General features: G+C 44.6%; 1 protein-coding gene across 1 annotated transcript in view; it reads left to right on the top strand.

The window, feature by feature from the left end:
• CDH7 (cadherin 7) overlaps nucleotides 1-23,364 on the top strand; it is a 280,342-nt gene that overhangs the window by 212,125 nt on the left and 44,853 nt on the right. Inside the window, exon 7 of the mRNA XM_040353910.1 lies at nucleotides 5,791-6,044. Coding sequence (XP_040209844.1) covers nucleotides 5,791-6,044 — 254 coding nt within the window. The remainder of the gene's footprint in view (nucleotides 1-5,790; nucleotides 6,045-23,364) is intronic.

Raw genomic sequence — 23,364 nt, 5'->3', positions numbered from 1 at the left:
GCTTTTGAGGGAGCAAGCTTGCGAATGGTTTCGGATATCTCAAGAGTAGAAATAGGTGCGTTTAGGCTTTCTAATTGGGCGGGGGTGAGCTGAGGGATGTCTAGGTTCTCTAGAAAAGTGCTTGCCGCCGATCTGTCAACGGGGTCCGTGGCGTAGAGGGCCGAGTAAAACTGGAGCATCGCCTTGTTGATAGCTGGGGGGGGTAGTTTTGACGGAGCCGCTCGGATCCCTTAGGGAGGTGATGTGGGTTGGGGTGAAGGAGCCTTTGCAGAGTCTGGCGAGGAGCTTACCCGACGTGTTGCCGAATTTGTGGAGAGAGGCATCTAAGTTGGACTTTTTGACTGTTTCTAGAGTGTCCGCCCACGTATCGAATGACCGTTTGGCTGCGTGCCACTCGTCTCTGTTGTCAGGGGAGTCAGCTAGAGAGAGGTTTCTTTGTGCTATATGTAAACGGGAACTGGCTAATTTGAACTTAGACATGGCGTTTCTCTTAAAGGAGGTGGCGTAGGAAATGATTTTTCCTCTGAGGAAGGCCTTGCCGGCATCCCAGAAGAGGTTTGGGTCATCTATGTGGGGGGCATTCGCCGAGGAGTATTCTAGCCAGGCTTTCTCCATAAAATGTTGGAAGTCGGAGTGGTTGTGGAGGAAGGAGGGGAAGCGCCATAGCATAGGTTGGGGGGGAAGGTCTAGGTTGTCCAGGGAGACTGATATCGGGGCGTGATCAGATATTGCGATGTCTAGAATATCGGCGGTTGATATCAGAGGGATGAGATCGTCCGATCCGAAAAAATAGTCTATTCTGGTGAATATGGCATGAGGATTAGAATAGAACGTAAATTCCCTATCCGCGGGATGGGTCAGACGCCATAGGTCTCGCAGGTGAAGCGAGTCCATCGTGGAGGCAAATAGCGAGGGTTGTAGTGGGTCAAGGCCTGAGCGGGAGCATTTGGGGGAAGATCTGTCGTCTACTGGGTGCAGGGTATCATTAAAGTCGCCTCCGACCAAATGAGGAAGATTGGTGTTTTGCAGCAGCCAGGAAGATAGCTCACAGTAGAACGAACTGCCTGGGCTGTTCGGGGCATAGACGTTAGAGACGATCAATTCTTTGGAACCGATTTTGAGGTGAGCTGATATTAGGCGGCCATGGGAATCGGAGTTTACCGCTAGAACCGAGCAGGGAAGATTTTTATGCATCAATAGGAGGACACCTGCCTTGCGGCCAGCCGCTTCAGATCCCAGGACCGTGCCCACCCAAAGTTTTTTCATGCGCGGGAAATCAGATGCGGATAAATGGGTTTCCTGCAGTAGCGCTATGTCCGCTTTGATTCTTTTTAGGTGTCTAAGGATCTTCATTCTTTTATTTGGGGACCTGAGTCCCTTCACATTCCATGAAATAACTTTCATGTTAAGGGTTCCGGGAATGGGGTCTGAGATGTGTGTTTGCGAACGATATTCCCTGACAAGGGGCCAAGGGGGATCACCACGTAAGGGCAGATCAGGACCTGTAAGTCACGAGGGGGAGGGGATGTATATGGTGCATGTGGGAGAGTGCCGGGGGGGAGGGGGAGAGAGGGGAGGGGAATGAGGGCGTAAAATGAGGAGCTGGAAAGAAAATGACAAAAGTAACAAAACAAATAGCAAAAACTTCACTTTTTTCCACATGGAGTCACTGTACGAGCAGGCCCCCTTGTCACGGCATAGGTGACCTGTGCCTGAGAGCCAGGGTTAAGTGGTATAGCTTCGTGCGGCTAACACGCAGTGCCCATAGCGGGCGGGGGGGGAGGGAACAGGGTTAGTGCGTACAGTGAGCCCAGGAGATGCAAATAACTCAAAAACAAACATCGATAGCAGTTGTACATATATAGATATGTTAGATCAGGGAGGGGAGCTCGGGGAGAAACATGACTGAGCTAAGTGAGATACAACCTGGATGGATATAGTTGGCCCAAAGTCAATGGGGTAATGCAGGTGCACAACAGAGGTATAAACAAAAGTAAAAAAAGACAAAACCCAAAGAGGGGGTTAACTGGATAGTATACCACATAATGCTACCTGACCCGTCGGCAAGAGGGGGGGTGAAGAGACATCAGTTGGTTGGGGGTCAAGTGGTGCATGAGCAGGACTTGATCGGAGGACATCTTGGCGATGTAGCAAGACGCTCTGGGGGAGGAATGAGAACCAGGAGGGTGTGCTGGTCGCTGGAGAATCATCTCGCGGTGGCCCAGGCCGGATCATGGGCTGAGGCTCTGAAACGCTTAGGCGATTCCTTCCTCTGGCTCCTCTGATCCAGGGAACGGTTAAGTGCAGGGGCCTTGGAGGGCGTCTGGGGGTTGAGGTGTGGGTGCCGCGACCGCAGGAAAGCTTCTGCTTCTGAAGGGTCCTGAAAGGTCAGCTGATCTCCATTCGGGGCCTTGAGGCGTAGTATGGCCGGGAAGGCTAAGGTAAACTTGATTTGTTGTTTGAAGAGTTCAGAGCAGACCTGTTGAAAGGCCTTACGTTTCTTGGAGACCTCAATGGAATAGTCTGCAAATACTAGCACTTTTATGCCATCAATCTGGAGCTGGCGGGCCTGCCGGAAGGAGTGTAGTATGAGGGACTTTTCAGCGTAGTTTAGGTATTTGGCGATGATGGGGCGCGGTGACTTGCGTTCCGAATTAAAAGCCCCCATGCGGTGGGCGCGTTCCACCATGCAAGGGCCAGGAAGGCCCAGCGCCTCCGGGATGCGCTGGGCGCAGAACTCGGCGAGTGCGGAGGCCTGAAGTGATTCCGGGACACCCACGAAACGTAGGTTACTGCGTCTGGATCTGTTTTCTAAATCGTCTAATTTTTGAAGAACGAATTGGTTTGTCTTGTCCTGTGCGTGTTCCATGGCCTGGGCATGGTATAGATCCTCTTCCGCACTAGACAGGCGGTGTTCTAGTTCATTTAATCTGGATCCATGCTCCCCAAGCTGGGCCTTGATCTGTGCCATCCCAGCATTAACAGCTTTTTCCACCGAGGCTGCTATCATGGGGTTCAGCAGGGCAGCTACGGCCTGAGCAATACGCTCGGTTGTATTATCCCCCACTTGGTGGGGTGAAGATGTGCTGTTCCCCGTTAATTGGGGTGAGGGAGTGTGTGAGGTGGGAGAGGGGGAGATAGTGCCGCTCACCTCCATCGCCGCCGGCGCGTCTGGGGGGGTCCGCGGAGCGGAGTAGGCCGAAGCCGGGGCCTCGATTTGCTGCTGGGCCGCCGCCGGCGGCGCCGTCTGGGCCGAATGGCTGCGGGTGCCCGATTTCTCCACGAACCGGTCCATGGTCGTGGGGAGATGTGCCCAGAGGTGGAGGGGGGTCCGGATGGCTGCTCGAGGGGGTTTTACAGGCCGATTTTCAAGCCGTGCGGCGGGAGCTGCTGAGGAGAGCAGTCACTCCATGAGGCGCCGGAACCGGAAGTGCTTCTCATTTTTAATGTGCCAGGACATTTTGCTTAGGGCCCCAGGGAGGTCAGGATCGGCACTGGGTCTCTGAATGGGGGGAGTGGTGGCGGGGAAACTCATGCTATTTTTTTCAATGATTTATATCCATATTGCAGGGACCAAACATTACATTAAAGCCGCAAGCAGTATTAAATGTATTTTTTCTTATAGTAATCTCATGTTGTGCAGGGACATTTCTAAACACGTGCCACTACTATAGACACCCAGCAGGTAAGATATTTAAATGAATTTTTCATTTTTTTTTTCACTTTAAGCATCATTAAAATCGCTGCTCCAGAAAAAACTACAGTTTTTAAAAGTTTTTTTTTCCATTGATACATGTTCCCTGGGGCAAGACCCGGGTTCTCAAAGACGTTTTCCAACAATAACTTGCATATTAGGCTTTAAAATTAGCACTTTTGAATTTGAACGTTCGAGTCCCATAGACGTCAATGGGGTTCTAAATGTTTGCTCGAACGTTTGGTCCGTTCGGAGGTTCTGGTGCGAACCGAACGGGGGGTGTTCGGCTCATCCCTACTCATAATAGATAAAAATGACTGCTAGGTCTACAGGTAGTAAAATTAGTAAGAATGCAGTATAGCTTACACTCCACTCTCTCTAGTTCCACAAACTGCAATTCAGATTACATTGTAAATACAAACCTCCAAACAAGCATTATTTGGCCTTAACTGAGGTTTGGACCAAATAGAGAACTCATCCCTAGACCCAAAGCAAAAACATATAAAAACATATTAGTTCCACTTATCATTGACTAAAACAAAAAAAACTATGGCATTTCAGTGTTAGCGCCTTCTATCATATGTTCCAGAGAACTGTGCTACATGTATATATTCAGATTACAATACACCATCCCTTCAGGATAATTTAATATTTAATTAAACAGCTTCATCTATTCTTTGCATAATGCATTCCAATTCAGCATAATATTTTATAATGACATTCATATTTTATATCATAGTTAAACATACTTTACTTTAACTTTGGTTTTTATGTATTCTTCAGTATGCCTAATACCCATTTGACAAAACCTAGTGTAATGCATAGAGACATATATTTTTAAATACGTTTAGCCATGGCAAACCCAAAACATTTCAAGCCATCTTTTGAGTAACCAGTCTAATGATATACAGAGGAGTTAAATTGCATGTAAACCCTAGATGAATGGCATTTGCTTTGCATACGCACCATGTACTGTAGCATAAATGGTTGTTATGTTTTTATTTTTTAAATAAATGACTGTTTTCCATTTGTTTAGGTTTTTCCTTTGTTGTATGTCAGTACTCTTGATTTCCTGCAGTACCTTTGCAGCAAATTCTTGTCTACATGCATGCACTCCAGAAACTGTTGCATGTCATTTCTCAGAGCAGATTTTCTGATAGTGACAAAAGTGAATCACCAGTATTGCCTTTACAGGGTCCATCCTGGCAAAATCACCAGTGATTGTTTTCTTGAAAGCTATTGAATTTATTTCATAAAACAACTTAAAGAATTCAATTAACGGGAACTAGAGTGCAATACATGGGCCGTGGGGTGGTGGTCCAACCTTGGGGGTCTCAGCTGTTGTATTATGTATCCTTAATGTTACATCCCTTTCCTCCCACTACCCCCCATTTCCCCCTCCCCCTTTTTTCCCCTCCTTTTTTTTTCCTTCTCTCCTTTCTTTCTGGCGCTCTATTAGTCATTCTTTCCTTGTTTTTATGCCTATACAATAGGCCATGCTACTTTTAGCATGTCAGAAACTGATATACAGAGGGAGACTACGGAAGCACTCTCAATTTACTCTTTTGATTTATTGTTCCTGTTTTTTTTTCTTTTTTTTTTAAGCTCTGTCTTAAGACAATTTTAAAGTATGCAGGCAAGTCCTTGCTCAAGAGGTAGCATAATCTCATGTACTCTGCACATACGTCTTTGCTAAGTAGATTTTTCAAAGGGATTCTCCCCACTAGGTAAATGCTTATACTCTGATTGCCACCTTGTATTGCATGCTGGATATGCCTTATCTTAATTTTATTGTTTGTAACTTAAAATATGCTGTGATCCATCCAGTTTTACAACTGCTAGGATAGTGGATGTACCTCTATTTTTTTTATTATTTCTGTGTTTCTTCTATAATATTTACTGCCTTGCTGAAGTACGCAATAAAATGTGACTTTAAAAAAAAAAAAATAATAATTATCATGTAAAAATGTAAGATTTTAAATGTACTTAAACGATGTCCCTATTGTGTTTTTGCACTTAAAATTTGTAAACTTAAAAATAATAATAATGAGAAAATCTGAGCACATGATATGGTTATATTTATATATTTTTCTCAGGGACTGGATTACGAAACAAAGATCATCTATACACTGAGGATAGAAGCAGCAAACAAACACGTTGACAATCGATTTCTTAGTGTGGGTCCATTCATGGATACAACAACAGTGAAAATTACTGTGGAAGATGTGGATGAACCGCCTGTATTTTCTCAAGCCTTTTATACAATGGTGGAGTCTGAATCAGCAAAGATAGGCAGCAGTATTGGATCTGTGATGGCACATGACCCAGATTCAACAAACAGCCCTGTGAGGTATTGTTTTTAGTTTTGTTTGCTATATAACAACCAAGAAACACTTTCAGTTATAATGTAGTTTTAATTGTAAAAAATAATAATAATACCTATAGAATTATAGGGTTTAAAAAATTATCTTAAAATACAGTTTGCCTAATTGTGCCTAATAGAGAGGCATGCATAGACTGTATATATATATATATATATATATATATATATATATATATATATAGTTGCATATTACACCTTTGTACAGTTTAGTGAGACATGTTTGCAAAACATACATGGGGAAGATAAAAGGGAAACTCACTGTGGAAGATGGCCCAAAGAATTAATGGTTTGATAAGGTCAATTAGCAGTGGTGGTGGATCCATAGTGGGCTCAGGAGCACCGCCCCCTCTCTCCTACACCCATCAATACATAGATACATAGATTCATGCATTGCCGCTGCTGCAAACTATTCAGATGTCCGGCCCCCTGTTGAGCGCCAGCTTTCTGAATAACAGCGGTGGGTGTGATTTGGAAGTGCCTGATTAGAGTGAGATGCTCTAATAGGCTTCCCAATTAGAGCAAGCAGGCTCTAATCGGCTTCCAAATGGTTAACCAGAGGGAGCACAGAATGTGCGTTCCCTGGTTAAACAGTGCTGTGTTAGGGAATCGCTTCCCTAACACTGACCCACCTCTCAGCCAATCAGGTGCACCCGGTCTGGTTACCGTCACCTGATTGGCTGAAGTGACATTGAGGGCAGGAGAAGTCATTGAGGGAGTGTGGAGAGGAAGTCGCTGACCCGAGGAAGGTAAGTGCTGGGCTGGGGGAAACTGGCTGCATTTGGGGGCACAAACTGGTGGCAATTGGGGGCACAAACTGGCTGCAATTGAGGGACAAACTGGCGGCAATTGGGAGCATAAACTGGCTAAAATTGGGGGCACAAACTGGCGGGAATTGGGGGCACAAACTGGCAGCAATTGGGGGCACAAGCTGGCTGCATTTGGGGGCATAAACTGGTTGCATTTGAGGGGACAAACTGGCTGCATTTGAGGGGGAAAACTGGCAGAATTTGATGGGCACATTGGCTGCAGTTAATGAGCACAGTGGTGGCAATTGATTTTTTTTCAGTTTGTTTGTGCCCCCCCCAAACAAAATTTAAGCACCAGCCGCCACTGTCAATTAGTATATATCCATATGTTACCCAATTTTACCTACAACTTCCACTGTCTTTAGATCATGTCCCAGAATATTTTTTCGCATTGTTTTTTTTCTGTGACTAACTTACAACTTTACTTTAATCTTATACAATTCATGCAGACTCAGCTTCTGGGATGTCTATTCCTATGGGGCTACATTCTCAGAATGACATCTACCAAGACCCATTACCTCACACTGTGGAAGCTATTTACTAAAACTGCATGGTGTAAAAATCTGGATAGAAACCAATCAGCTTCCAGATTTTATTGTCAAAGCTTAATTGAACAAGCTGAAGTTAGAAGCTGATTGGCTACCATGCACAGCTGCACCATTTTCTGATAGTGCACCAGTTTTAGAAAATATACCCCAGTGTGGGAACCAGCTCTTGTGAGTTGCAGCAACATTGTTTGGTTGGGAAAAGGGCACATTTAGTGGGAAAGATAGAGGTGGATTTACAAAGTTCAGAAAGCCACTTCCCACCCATAGGACATACATGCACATCCTTGGATGGGAAATCCCCCTTCTGCCGCTGCCTTTACAGGGCTCTCCCATCTTATCAGGGAGCCCAGTATAGATGCAACCATTGGCATCTGATTCCTGGGATACAGTGAGACAAATGAATGTTGTTCCTCCCACTGTGTAATGTCAGAAACCAAAAGCGGCAAGAATTTAGACACCTCTGGTTTCTGTCTGTAAACAAACCATTACTGGCTTGTAAAAAGTCTCCTATGCAAGTTTTCTACATTAATCCACACCAAAGAGCAGGGCTGGATCAGATAGATCCTTCCATGTTCAATCTCTGTCCAGGTGTTATGGGTTACATAAAAAGACAGGGGGGTTTTGCTATTCATGTTTGCTTGTCTGGGATTTGTACCTGACATTGTAAAGGTTGTATAAGTACATTCTGATTTGTAACTTTATTATGATGGTATATATCTTACTGCTCTTTATGTTCATTTTGTACAATTTACTTTAATAAATATGTTTAGTGGGAAAATTAAGACAAGGAGGACGCAGCTAAGTGCAGAATTAAGTAATTTTATTAGGAAATAATGTAAAAGTGACGACTCACATATTCAGAAAGTGTCAGCAGTATATAGGAGAGACATCCATCAGGATGGTGCCACACTGTTCCACTATCCACTCTGGGCTGTTTGTATGTAAATCGGCTCCTACAGAGCAACTCCTGGAGTTGGCTGACAGAGGGGAAGCCTTATTGTGTCACTCAGTAAGGGTGGGGTGAGTCTTGCAATGCATTTTTAGGGATTGCCCTCTTTCTCAAGCCTACCTGAGGAAAATGTCCTTTGGCTTATAAGCCTAGAAGATGGGGAGGAAGAAGTGTGCATCGGAGGGCTGAGTCAAATCCCCAATTGGGTGAATCTCATTGGTTTTCAATTAAACACAATTGAAAAAAAAAATAGAAAAAAGTAAGGACACTACCATGCATACGGGAGCATCTACATACAGTATGAAATAACAAAATAATATAAATATATAAATATTATGTTATATATATATATATATATTAGGGATGAGCCGAATACCCCCCCCCCCCCGTTGGGTTCGCACCAGAACCTTCGAACGGACCGAAGGTTCACGTGAACATTTAGAACCCCATTGATGTCTATGGGACTTGAACGTTCGAATTCAAAAGTGCTAATTTTAAAGCCTAATATGCAAGTATTATCGTAAAACGTCTTTGAGAACCCGGGTCTTGCCCCAAAAACAGTCGCTTTTTCAGGAGCAGTGATTTTAATGATGCTTAAATAAATAAAAATAAAAAAATGAAAAATTCCTTTAAATATTGTACCTGCTGGGTGTCTATAGTATGCCTGTGAAAACATCTTTGAGAAACCGGGTCTTGCCCCAGGGAACATGTATCAATGGAAAAAAAAGTTTTAACAACTGTAGTTTTTTTCAGGACTCCTGAAAAAACGACCGTTTTTAAAAACTTTTTTTTCCATTGATACATGTTCCCTCGGGCAAGACCCGGGTTCTCAAAGACGTTTTGACAGGCATACTATAGACACCCAGCAGGTACAATATTTAAAGAAATTTTACATTTTTAATTTTTTTTTATTTAAGCATCATTAAAATCACTGCTCCTGCATCAGGAGCAGTGATTTCAATGATGCTTAACCACTTCCCGACCTCCTCATGTACATATACGTCAGCAGAATGGCACGGACAGGCACATGTACGTACCTGTACGTCCTCTGCTAGACGTGGGTGGGGGGTCCGATCGGGACCCCCCCCCGGTACATGCGGAGGTCGGGTCCGCTCGGGGAGCTATCCGGGACAACGGCGCGGCTATTTGTTTTTAGCCGCTCCGTCGCGATCGCTCCCCGGAGCTGAAGAACTTCCCCGTGCTTCACTGTGGCGGCGCATCGATCGAGTGATCCCTTTTATAGGGAAGACTCGATCGATGGTGTCAGTCCTACAGCCACACCCCCCTACACTAGTAAACACATACACAGTGATCCCTAAATGTTACAGCGCCCCCTGTGTTTAACTCCCAAACTGCAACTGTCATTTTCACAATAAAGAATGCAATTTAAATGCATTTTTTGCTGTGAAAATGACAATGGTCCCAAAAATGTGTCAAAATTGTCCGAAGTGTCCGCCATAATGTCGCAGTCACGAAAAAAATTGCTGATCGCCGCCATTACTAGTAAAAAAAATAAAAATATATAAAAATGCAAAAAAACTATCCCCTATTTTGTAAACGCTATAAATTTTGCGCAAACCAACCGATAAACGATTATTGCGATTTTTTTACCAAAAATAGGTAGAAGAATACGTATCGGCCTAAACTGAGGAAAAAAAAAAATTTATATATGTTTTTGGGGGATATTTATTACAGCAAAAAGTAAAAAATATAGAATTTTTTTTAAAATTGTCGCTCTATTTTTGTTTATAGCGCAAAAAATAAAAACCGCAGAGGTGATCAAATACCACCAAAAGAAAGCTCTATTTGTGGGAAAAAAAGGACGCCAATTTTGTTTGGGAGCCACGTCGCACGACCGCACAATTGTCTGTTAAAGCGACGCAGTCCCGAACTGTAAAAACCCCTTGGGTCTTTAGGCAGCAATATGGTCCGGGGCTTAAGTGGTTAAATAATAAAAAAAAAAAACTGGGTGTCTAAAGTATGCCTGTGATAACGTCTTTAAATAGCACAATCACCTGCCTGCCAGTAAATTAGGAAGAAATTATCTAGCTAAACTATACAGTGTATAAATATATGTACAACACCTGGGATGTATATATATCCTCTACACACTGTAACATTAACTGACTAGCCTGCCTGCTCTATCTACCTGCAAAAAATGACACTCTCTCTGTCTCTCTCTGTTGTCTGTTAACTGCCGCAACACACTACACAAGGCTGCCCTGCAGGCAGCCTTTTATAGTGTGGGGCGTGTACTAAACCCCCTGTTTAGTACCCTGGCTTTGGCCAATTATGTCTCCCCGTTTTTTGCGTGCTGTGATTGGCCAAGCATGCGGGTCATAGTGCATGCTTGGCCAATCATCAGCCAGCGATGCCACAGTGAATTATGGTCTGTGAAACGTAACTCGAATTTGGCGCGAATGACCCCATTTGTTCGTATTTCGACGAACGATCGAACATACGATGTTCGAGTCGAACAGGAGTTTGACTCGAATACGAAGCTCATCACTAATATATATACATATATATATATAATAAAATGGGCTAAAAAGGGGACCGAGTTAGCAATCATAATGCTGTACTACTAATATCAGCAAACTAAGAAATTTGAAGATTAAAAATTGCAAAAGTAATTGAATCAGACATTGTTCATAATCGAACATGCTTGCAAATCTACGATGCACTGTTTTCATGGTGCATCCATCATAGAGGAGGCCACAGAGGCAAGAAATGCAGCATATAACAAGCTCAATAAAGCATGTGAAAATAGATTCAAGTATATATTTTGCCACTGTCATCATGGAAGGTTTTTGGCTATGGCTTACAAATGAACACATTACACTTATTTTTCTTACACTGATTCATGCCTGTTAAGTAACAAAAAAGTTACCAGTGTTTGAGATGTAGGGGTCTCCGTGTGGCGCATTTTACATTGCCTTTAATTTAAAGTGCTTTCCTATAGATACATTTTGGTCTTTTTGGAATAATGAGGCATGATTTGAGATCTAGTAAAATGCACCAATGTCACTTTTTATTCTCCATTTGATTGTGTTTGTAATGAAATTCAATGACAACCCTGGCCTCAACAGAACATGGCTCATCTGTTCTATTTTTGGTGTTTCCCCATGAAGGTATAATGAGACAAGCCTAAAGGGCAGCATCTGACTTCTCATAACCTTTATCTATAAATCTGTCTATTAAGATCTTACTCTGGGTCCGAATATCTGAATCCCTGTTACAATTTTTTCTTAAGTGGTAGAATGGGCTTTTGGGGGTATTACTATTCCAGTTAGGGTGGTAACAAATTTTATAATGTAAATAGGAATGGTTTGAGGATGGTTTGAAATATGTATTGGAAACAAAACTGCCATCAGCATAACTAAGGGCAGAGAGACTAATTTTGAGGTATTGACATCCAAATATAGTCAATAATGACGGATCCCAGGTGTAACTTTGTATGGTTTCTATGACTGCAGGGAATCCTTGACCCCCTTACAGAGTGACATCAAAAGGATTCCCCTCTGTCTGCTAACACCAAACATTGTTCTGTAGGTGCCACTTCAGCAGCAAGGCTTGCCTACTTTTCATACCAATAGCCCTAGGCAGATAGTGGAGCAGGATGATATCATCATGAAGAATATGCTGCTGACACTTTCTGCACATGTGAGCAGCCAATTTTACCTGGTTTATTTCCAAAAAAAGGCACTTAATGTTGCACTTAGCTGCACCCTCCTTTTCTTTTGCTTTTTTAAATAAATATTTAGAATTAAAAATTACCCCTATGGGCCTCAGAGTGTAAAAAACAATACTCAGGTTTTAAGAACTATCTGAATCTTCCTGTTTTTGGTAAAGCTACTGAAACTTTTTTTTTCTAACCTGGTGCAGGCCATTTTAAAGGGCCATACCACCAGATAAGTGTTGTAAGTGCTTTATTGATTTCCCCTTTATATATTTTTTGAAAGAAGAACATCTTTAGAAAAAAAAGAGGTTAAATGTATATTTTTTTATGTTTATTGAACAATATCTGTGCAATTGTCTTTGAAACATATATTTTCAGCAAAAAATACACTAAAACTCATTTTAATATACACAAGCATAATATAATTCCTGTTTTTGGTAACATTTTAAAAGAGAAATAAATACCATACCTGTGAAGCTGTAAAAATTTGTGAGCCCACAAAATGGCAGAAAATGACAACACTCAAAAATGTCTATAGCTGACATTTTAAAACCTTTACAGCTCATCAGTTTTATGTTAATTCTAAGCAATAGCCCTAGATGTATTTCTCTCATTTCTGCATGAGCGGTGATAGTTAAAATGTGTTACCTACTTCTGGTTCTGGCGCCGTATGGAGTAGCTGCTTTCCACATAAGCTCCCGCGGCTTGACTCCGAAAAAACGGCATATAAATCCATCGAAACCCATGCCACCCATGCCTCCCCTGGACATTCACGGCCACACAATTGACCAATTAGTCCGCTTGTAAGCCGCTGCGGCCACATCGGCTCCAATGGCACAGCCACATATCGAGACCCCGATTTGGTCTAATCGGATCCATCCACAGACACAACGCCTGAAATGGAGGTAAAGCGGGGCCCTCCCCCTCCTCCCCACATTTCTCCTCACAGCATGTCCCCCCTCCACCATATCAAGGGGACCACAGCACTGAACAGATTGCCCAGGCTGTAGCAGCACTCCTCTTACCTATGATAGTTGTCTCTGTGGAGAAGACAGTCAGTGCAGGGATGCAACAGATCAAGGCCTAGCTAGGGGAGCATGCTAACAGGCTGAATGAGGCTGAACACCGTATATCCAATATAGAAGAGGAACTTTAGCAGGCACAATCCATGGAACAGGCCCAAGATATAACGAATACATTTATTTTGGAAAAATTGGATGATTTGGAAAATAGGTCCAGAAGGAGCAATCTGCGATTCGTAGGTGTCCCAGAATCCTTACAATCATCTGCCCTCATGGACCTCTGTGCGAGACGTATACCTGAAGCATTGGACCTTGCACAGTGGCAAATCACCCTGATCAATCATTGTCAAATATCTGAACTACTCAGACAAAGCTTTTATTCTGCGGAAATTCAGGCAAACCAGATCCCTCCAAGGAATGAAGATCCTGATTTTCGCAGACTACTCCATAGAGATGGAAGGCCTTTCAGCAAATATGCACGAAACTGCACCAGTAACAAATCAAATTCACCCTGGCTTTTCCAGCCACCCTGCAGCTTAAGGCTCCTAATGGTGACCAGCTCTCCTTCCAAGACCCATCTGAAGCGGAGGCCTTCCTATGGTCTCTCCACACTGGTCTGCACCTCAGCCCCTCTTCCAAAACAGCTCCACTCAACCGAGCTCTTGATCAACATAGCCCGCACAAAGACTCTCCGAAAAGATTCAGGTCCTCTGGCCCGGACCAACGCTGTTCCACAGTCCGCTAAGCCTGCCTATACACTGCCTCCATAGCTCTGTTATGACCGCGCCTTGTGGGTTCACCCTCTTTTCTCCTTCTGTGCCTAGCATTATGCCATATACTTTATGGTAGGCCAACACTTTTACTGTTTTTCATATTATGTTTTGTATTATTTTGTGTTAATTTATGTTTATTGCTTCTAAAACCAAAGTTTCCTCCTCTGGCCTCCCTGCATAGAGCCATTTATCCTCCCCATACACAATCTAATTTGGCAGCATAAAACACCTCCTAACCAGTGGGTTCTCATAAATGCTGCAACATTGGGGTCTTGTACTGGGAGCTGGCCTACACAGTAACTCCATGCGGAAAAAAGTCAAGTTTATCCGATATGTTATGTTATTTCTATCCTCTGCCCCACTCCTTCTGCACTCTCCACTCCCGTACACTCTTCCATCTCAAGGCTTACACTCAGTCACAACTCACCTTTAGCACAGACAACTCTACATACCCGATGGTACTTACGGCCCACCATCTTATGATACTCCAAGCCATTCATACAACACCGGCCCTTACCTCCCGTTTGGCACCCCTAACATGAAAATAGTGTCCTGGAACGTGAAAGGGCTCCGCTCCCCTAATAAGAGAATAAAAATCCTCCGCCACCTTAAAAGACTTAAGACAAACATTGCCCTACTCTAGGAAACCCACCTCTCCACATCCGACTTCCCCCATATGAAAAAACTTTGGGTGGGCACAGTCCTCGGGTCTGAATCGCAAAGCAGGGGTCATACTGCTCATACATAAAAATCTCCCCTGCATGGTCGTATCGGTTGATTCAGACTCCCAGGGACGAGTCTTATCCACACATGTCCAAATAGGAAGTAAAGACCTCATAATCTTGAATGTCTATGCTCCCAATAACCACCCCCCCAACAGTTCTTTAGCGAGTTATCAACATGGCTCCTTCGAAACCCACATCTCCCTCATATAGTCGGCGGGGACTTCAATACCAATCTCTTCACCCAATAGACGATAGATCTTCTCCCAAATGCCCTTGATTCCTACCCAATCCTAGAAATCCAACACTGCTCGCTTCCACAATGGACTCCCTCCATCTACACAACATTTGGCGACTTTGACACCCAGCTGACAGAGTTCACCTTTTATTCTAACCCCAGCAATGTCTTTACTAGAATAGACTACCTTTTCTGCTCTGATAACCTTGTCCCAACAAATATCTGACATCCACAACATTGCTTTATCAGACCATGCAGCGTCTCAACGACATTTGACAACCCTGGCCTGCACCCGAACCCCAAACTGTGTAGCGTTTCCCCTTCTGCCTCCAGAATAACTCTGATTTCCAACAGTAAATGGAAAAAGGATGGTCTGAATACTTCTCGGCCAATGCACCACATCTTGACAACCCTAACCTGTTTTGGGAAGCCGGCAAGGCCTTGCTCAGGGGTCGGATTGTTTCCTTCACGGCCTCCTTCAAAAAATCCACGCTACCAAATTTTAAATTGTCAAGCTCCCGATTACACCTAGCTTAACACTTTCTATACACAGCAGGTTTCCCTGACAATAGGGAGGCATGGCAGATGGCCAAGCAGGATTTTGATGCCTGGGCAGACACCCCTGAACTAACAAAACAAGCGCATATGGATCCCATCCTCCATAAATTCAGTAACAAGGCAGGACGTCTGCTATCTAGACTCAGTAAAGACCCTCACCGCCCGACCTATATTACCTCCCTTTGAGACACTACAGGCATCATTAAAACCTCACAACAAGACATAAACGAGGCCATGCTCAGTTATTGCTCCTCCTTGTATCCGGCTGACCCCATAGACAATTGCTCTCCCTGAGATATCGACTGCCATTCAGAACCTAGCCACTTCTAAAGCCCCTGGCTCCGATGGCATCACAGGCAAATTCTATAAATCCCTAAAAACACTCCTGGAACCCACCCTCCATAAGGTATACCACCACATATGGACACGTGGCTCCTACCTGCCTATGCGCAACCAAGCCATCATCAAACTTTTGTCTAAAAAAGGTAAAGACCCCCAGGAACAGGGCACTTACAGAACTATTTCACTTCTAAACCTTGATGTCAAGATTCTCTCCAAAATCATTGCCACTATATTGGCCTCCATTATCCCCTCCCTGATACACACTGCCCAATCGAGATTTGTGAAACATAGAACTGCCACCCTGAGCAATCCAGGGGAGAGTGATAAAGTAAAAAATGAACTAAAACGCTAGCCAACAGTGAACTAAATAAATGACTGGTGTAAAATCAAAATGCTGCTCAAATCTAATATGTGCTAACAACAAAACAAAAGTAAAGGAAAATAAAGTGATGAGCGCAAATTGAAACACTAAAAGTGAACAATAAGACAGTAAATACTGATATAATCACAATCTATAAAGTGAAATCATCAGATTATGTGAAATCACAAACAAACACTAGAACGTGTAGAAAGTTCTGCGGTGAACCATAAATCAAGTCCAAAAAGTAAACACTAGAACAAATTCCAAAATGGATTCCAAAATGGCCACGGTTTCATTTCCGTTTTTTACCTTTATAAGGCAGCATCATTTAGCCATTCAGTAACCTCTGATGAAGTCACGTGACGTGACGCAACGCGTAAGGTTCCAGACGTGTCCGGAAGTGACGTGATACCCCGACCGTCCTACCGGAAGTGCCTGTGTTTGGCGTTTTTATGCGTTTTTCTTGTAAGCACGTTTTTAGCTTCATTAAACCATTTGAGTTTTTACATATTTCACGATGAGAGCTTCCATTTCTTTACTCTACTCATGGTAATACTCATGGTTGTCGTGGTGAGCTGACCCTATCGTGCTTGGACCTGGACTGCTTCCATATACAGAGGACGCCCCAGACTTAATTCCAGTGGCTTGAGGAATTCGTCCAGGCGCATTTTCTGCTGTTGGGAGGTAAGCGCTCTGTGAGCTCAATTCCTGTGAAGATCCATCCAGATTGTTGCATTGTCGCCCATGGGCAGGAGCTTTTGAAACAGTTGTTGCACTCATTTTACTTTTGGACTTGATTTATGGCACAACTTTCTACACGTTCTAGTGTTTGTTTGTGATTTCACATAATCTGATGATTTCACTTTATAGATTGTGATTATATCAGTATTTACTGTCTTATTGTTCACTTTTAGTGTTTCAATTTGCGCTCATCACTTTATTTTCAATCCAGGGGAGACTTCGCAATCATAACCCTGGACACGGAGAAAGCCTTCGATAACATTAGTTTCAAATGGCTTTCCATGGTCATGACTAAAATGGGATTCCCCAGCCCCTTTGCCCACCTTATAAACGCCATGTACACTGCCCTGGTGGCCAGGCTGGTGGGGCTGGCCTTCTATCAGAGGAATTCTGCCTATACACAGGCACGAGGCAGGGTCATCCCCTATCCCCACTTCTCTTCAACATTGCACTAGAACCCCTGTCTAGATACCTATCCCAAAAAGCCCCATTACATGGCATCAACATTGGCAATCACAAATTACGTACCTCCCTTTTCGCTGACAATGTCCTTATATTTTCAGTGATTCCCCCCTCAGACATGCCCACAATAAAATCCATATTCGATGAGTTCAGATTGTGCTTAGTCCTTTGCATTAATTATCACAAAGGTGAAATCCTTCCTATAGGCACACTATCCGAACCTCCCTGGATTTATCATTCGATCTTCACAGTAGCAAAATCCCACATCACCTACTTAGGTATCAAAATAGGGAAACTATCCTCTTCTCTCTATCATCTCAATTTCCCCCTCTCTGCTCTCCAAAATATCTCAGGAACTTGACAACTGGATGGATTTGCCCCTTTTGCTCTTGGGAAGATGCCATCTGGTGAAAATGGTTAGTTTTGCCCGCCTGCTCTACCCACTCCAAACCATCCTACTACTTCTTCACCATAAACACACAATTCTTTACAAAGCCATTTCTAAATTTCTTTGGAAAAACAAACAATCACGCATTGCTGTCAGGTTACCTGTGGCCAGGTGACAAGTGCACCCTGTTGGGGTCAGGGGTGCACCACGGAGTAGTGAACCTTATTGCTGACTATTGCGGACGGACCACAGAGCGGATATGGAGAAGAGGTTCACTGGGGCACAAACAGGGATCCTACAGGCAGCTTGAGCCCAAGATTCCCCAGGGCGCGTCTAAGGCCGCGTACACGCGGTCGGTACATCCGATGAGAACGGTCCGAGAAGACAGCGAGAAGAGCCGGCGTGTCAACATCGGGAGAAGAAGAGAAGTGAAGAACATGTCGTCACAGCACGGAAGAAGAACTCACAGCACGGAAGGAGAAGAAGACGTACAGCACGGAAGAAGACACCGGACAGCGAGACGAAGAACCGGGGTGCGCCGAGTCAACAGCGGAGAGCGGCGAACATAGAAGGAGACCCCCGGAGAGTTGAGAAGACCCCCCAGATAGCGGAGAAGACCCGTCGGGATAGCGGAAGAAGAAGCCCCCCCGCCGAAGACGCCGGAGGAAACCCGCCGGGGGGTGGGGGCTTTTTTAAAAGCGACCCCCCCCGGCGGTGGAAGAGAACCAGACGGCGGCCCCCACCCACCCGAAGACGTCAAAGAAGAAGCTCCCCCTGGTAAAAGAGCTAATAAAGAAGACAGGGGAGGCCTCCGGAGCAGACTAATAAAATATTTTAATACCCTGTGTGGTTTATTTGTGTTTTTACCACTTTTCTTGCAGGTGAATGGGTAGGGGTACGATGTACCCCATACTCATTCACTTAGGGTGGGGGGCTGGTATCTGGGGGCCCCCTTATTAAAGGGGGCTCCCAGATTCCGATAAGCCTCCCACCCGCATACCCCGACAACCAACGGCCAGGGTTGTCGGGAAGGGGCCCTGTCCTCATCAACATGGGGACAGGGTGCTCTGAGGTGGGGGGGCCGCAGTGCACCCCCCTGCCCCAGAGCACCCAACCCCCCCCATGTTGAGGGCATGCAGCCTGGTACGGCTCAGGAGGGGGGGGGGGGGACGCTCGCTCGTCCCCACTCCCTTCCTGGCTGGCCGGGTAGCGTGCTTTGGATACGGGTCTGGTATGGATTGTAGGGGGACCCCCTACGCCGTTTTTTTCCGCGTAGGGGGGCTCTCCTTACAACCCATAACAGACCTAAGGGCCCGGTATGCTCCTGAGGGGGGAACCCATGCCGGATTTTTATTTAAAATCCGGCGGGGACTTCCCCCTCAGGATTCATAACAAACGCCGCACACGTGTAGAATTGGCGGGAATCCAAGTCGGATCTCCCGTCGCTTCTATGACGGCTCTGTCTCCATCGCGGCAAGCCAGCTCGGCGCTGGCTCCCGCGATGGGGCTCGTAGGTGCTCAATCTCGCCGAGAAAGAGAGCGAGATTGACACAAAATCGGGTTCACCCACTGTAAAACACAACAACGTGCAGAGAAAAATGAAGTTTAATGCTTCCAAGTATGCGTCGACTTGATTCTGAGCATGCGCGGGTTTTGAACCGATGCTTTTGCGTACTAACCATCGGTTTTGACTAGGGCTGTTACTGATCAAAGTTTTTGTGTTCGATTAATCGATTTTTTTTAATCAATTAATCGACTTATTTTGATTAATTATAACGCACATACAGAGCCAACTACTTTTAGCTGATCTCCTTGCAGGCTGATTCCCAGTGCAGCTACCAACCACTGGAAAAATGCATAGCAGGATACAAAGAACACACAGGCAGCGCTCAATGGGAATAGCATTACAACTTGTATAGTCTTCAAGTAGGTAACAAAATAAATATTGCACTGGAGATAAAATCGATGTAGCTACATAAACTGTAAAAATGGTGCGAGTAATACCAAACGGTAGCATAAGCAGTCATGAAAACATGTAGCTAAGTATGATACTGGTATAAAATGTGTACAATGATACTGCTGCTGAATCCAGATGAGGAGGGGTTAACATCAGTCCGTCGGCATGTAGATGTCCCATGAAGGGAACGATCACAACTCCCAGTGGATGGCTGTAGAATCCCAGGTTAATAGAGGGAAGTGATAGAGGGAAGTGTAACAGCCCTTGCGTGTGGCAGAAAGTAAGGTGCGGCCGGCATGCAGATATGAAGACACAGCAAAGGAGACCTTCAGATGGACACAGGAAGCCCCGCCGGTGTCCATGACATCAACGGATCTCAGACGGAACTCCCTGAAGATGGCGGAGAGGTAAGTAACAATCAAAAGAATTTTGATCGATCCAAAAAATTAAAGATTAATCAATGAATTAATAGTTCATTTCCACAGCCCTAGTTTTGACCTATCAGTTAGGCGTCCATCGGTTGAATTTTAAAGCAAGTTCTAAATGTTTGGACCGAAGGATAACTGACCGATGGGGCCCACACGGTCGGTTTGGACCGATGAAACTGAGCTGAACTGAACTTCTGATCGTGTGTACAGGGCCTAAGACCCAGCTTGGTGTTCACCAGAGCCTCTAGTGGTGAGGATGGCCTTTGCTGCAGCTTGATCCAGGTCGTGGCCCCTGGGGTCCCATAGGTCGTGCATTATAGGGAGAGAGGGGAAGCAGCACACAGGACACAAGTGATAGTGGAGGGTAAGTCGAGGTCCAGGCAACAAGCAGACGTGGATTAACCAAGGGACAGGCCAAGGGTCAAGGTCACAGGCAAACAGGAGTAGTCGTAGACAAGCCAAAGTCGGTACACAGAGATATTAACGTAGCACACGGCAAGCAGGAACACAAAGCTAACACACGTTGAACAGCAAAACAGACCTGCAGTGCACTAGTTAATATAGAGTTCTTGGGATGGCCTGGCTTGGAGCCATACAGGGAGGAGAGATGATAAAAGGCAGCCAGATAAGAGAGTCAGGCCTCTAATGAACACATGGAGGAGAAGGTAAGCTGCCAGACATTATTGCTTATCCATGACAATTGCCTTCCCAAAGCTATATCTTCCCAGACGCGAATGGGGGTATCAGTCTCCCAAATGTTAGAACTTATAACTTAGCCTGTTTTTTGAGGACAGGTCTGGACTGGATAGTCCAAAAATCCAGCTACTCCAATTATGCCTTGGAAACTTCTATGGCACACCCATACTCCTTGCTTGCCCTCCTTCACCACAAGTGGAAATCTGTCCCACCTCTGCTTCAACACAATCTCCTACTGCGGGACACAGCCATAGCTTGGAGAGAAGTCAGAAAAAGCCTCAAACTCTTTCCCTTCATATCCAGCCACCTTCCTATACAAGGAAACCCAAGCTTCCCTCTGGGTCTGGAACATTAACCCTTTGCCACCTGGCAACGGAAAGGCCTCACAAAATTCTCATCTCTATGTGACTCAGAGACTGGTCGCCTTCTTAAATTCCAAACCATAGCCAACAAATTCTCTCTTCCCCAATCGCACGCCTTCCATTATGGGCAATGCGTCAGCATTCTGAAAAATGCTTGCAGAGACGATAACAAAAGGTTTAAACCATCTATAGTGGAAAACCTTCTTTTGGAAGGTTTATACAAAATATCGGACATTTACCAACCTCTTCTACTAAAAACCACCCCTCTTGCTTAATCATCAGTGGCCAACTGGGCCAAGGACTTTCCTGAAACTGAACTGGTCCAAAAAATCTTACAAGGACTTAAAGTGGATGTAAACCCCCAAAAAAAAAATTTTTATGTCACAATGTAGAGAATACGATTTCCTATCATCTGTGCCCAGTCTTGCCACACAGAGTTAATCCAGCGCTGAGCAATCCTCTTTTTATTGTTCAGTGAAATAAAACAGACTTCCAGATAAAGACCAAAGTCCTTGCTTGAGTGACAGGTTATTTACATATATTGTGCACTAGCTTGCAGACATGCACAGCTTCTGTAAAGTGCACAATTTACATCCCCCTCCCCTCTCCTCCTCTCCTCTCCCGTCCAGCTCTCCCAGGATTGGCTGTCTTTCCTGTGTTTTGATAAAATGTTTTCAAAATATGGGGTGATCCACAGTTCAGTGTAAACAGCCATCAGAATATACATAGACAAGAAGCTGTGCATGTCTGCAAGCTAGTGCACAAGATATGTAAATAACCTATCACGCAAGGACTTTGGTCTTTATCTGGAAGTCTGTTTTATTTCACTGAACAATAAAAAGAGGATTGCTCAGCGCTGGATTAACTCTGTGTGGCAAGACTGGGCACAGATGATAGGAAATTTTATTCTCTACATTGTGACATCAACAAATAAAAAAAAATTGGGTTTACATCCACTTTAATGCCGTCCAAAATTGATCCCCAACGAAACTTGGAGGGAAACCCAACTGAAAATCATCCAGCGGGCCCATATACCCTTTCTCTCAAACAAACAAGACCTAACCACCCCATCTGCCCTCTGTGCCATCACCCCAGGCCTTCTCTGACACACCATTTCTGGACGTGCTCCTACATCTCTGTTTTCTGGGATCAAGTCCTCTCCTACATTTTCAAGGTAACCCTGCTGAAACTTCCCAAAGACCCACTGCTCCTCATCTTCGGCCATTGGGACCCTCAGCTACTACCCTCTCCCCAACATTGACCCCTCCTTATAAAGGCTGGTCTCTGATCTGTCTCCTACTTGCCAGTAGATCCATCTTAAAAAACTGGACCACTGACTTTCTACCGAAAGCATGTTTCTACTGCAGGTGGAAAGCCTTTATGGTCTCAACACCCATTCCGGCTGACCTGGCGAACTTCGAACATTTCACATTCTCATACTTTGGGCCTCTCTCAACACACCTAGTAAAACCACTCTCTCCTACTGAAAGACTCACTACCGATGAAACCCAACTCCTAACAGGACACAAAGCATCCATCAAGAACACCTCCCAACCACCGACCTCAATCTCTCCTACCAACAAATCAACCAAGAACTTTACCCTTTGTACCTCAGACACAACTCCATTGTCTACCTCCTTGCTACCTCCACAGTAAGAACTTGGTGTTTTCACCCCCACCTTCCCCCTCACACATTCCCCCTTTTTTCTGGGATTCTTTGTTTTTTGCTCCCAGTAACCCCAAGGACCCTTTCTTAATATATCCATCCAGTAACCTCCCCTTTTATATGTGTGTAACTGTTATAAGAGATGTTACCTCATATATGCTGTTATCCCATACCAGGGACCCATCCACGCAACCCCTTGGTTTTGTAACACACTTTCAATGCTATGTATATGGTTACTTTCGATACAACTATCACTGTAAAATCTATTTAAAAAAATAATGTGTTTCCTGATCCCTGTTTACTTAGGAATATGCATGTCTGTGCGATGCAAATTTCACCATACAGATTGTATGTCTGAATTTGCATAGCATTCGGACCAAATCTGTGCAGGACCCTTTTTTTTGTCTACACAACAATCGGATTGCATGTAATCCGATTCCTGTCCGAATTCACAGTTCGCACTGCAATATGCGAACCAATTTGGGGATGTCATTGACTTTCTATTGCCACATGCAGTGGATAACATAGGGCAGTGTGAACTGCCTGCAAGTTCTATGCGATGAGGAAACGGGCACTGGAATTGCGCTGG

Source organism: Rana temporaria, chromosome 5, assembly GCF_905171775.1.
Source record: "Rana temporaria chromosome 5, aRanTem1.1, whole genome shotgun sequence".
In the NCBI taxonomy this organism is placed as follows: domain Eukaryota; kingdom Metazoa; phylum Chordata; class Amphibia; order Anura; family Ranidae; genus Rana; species Rana temporaria.
This window is presented reverse-complemented; position numbering and strand designations above follow the sequence as displayed.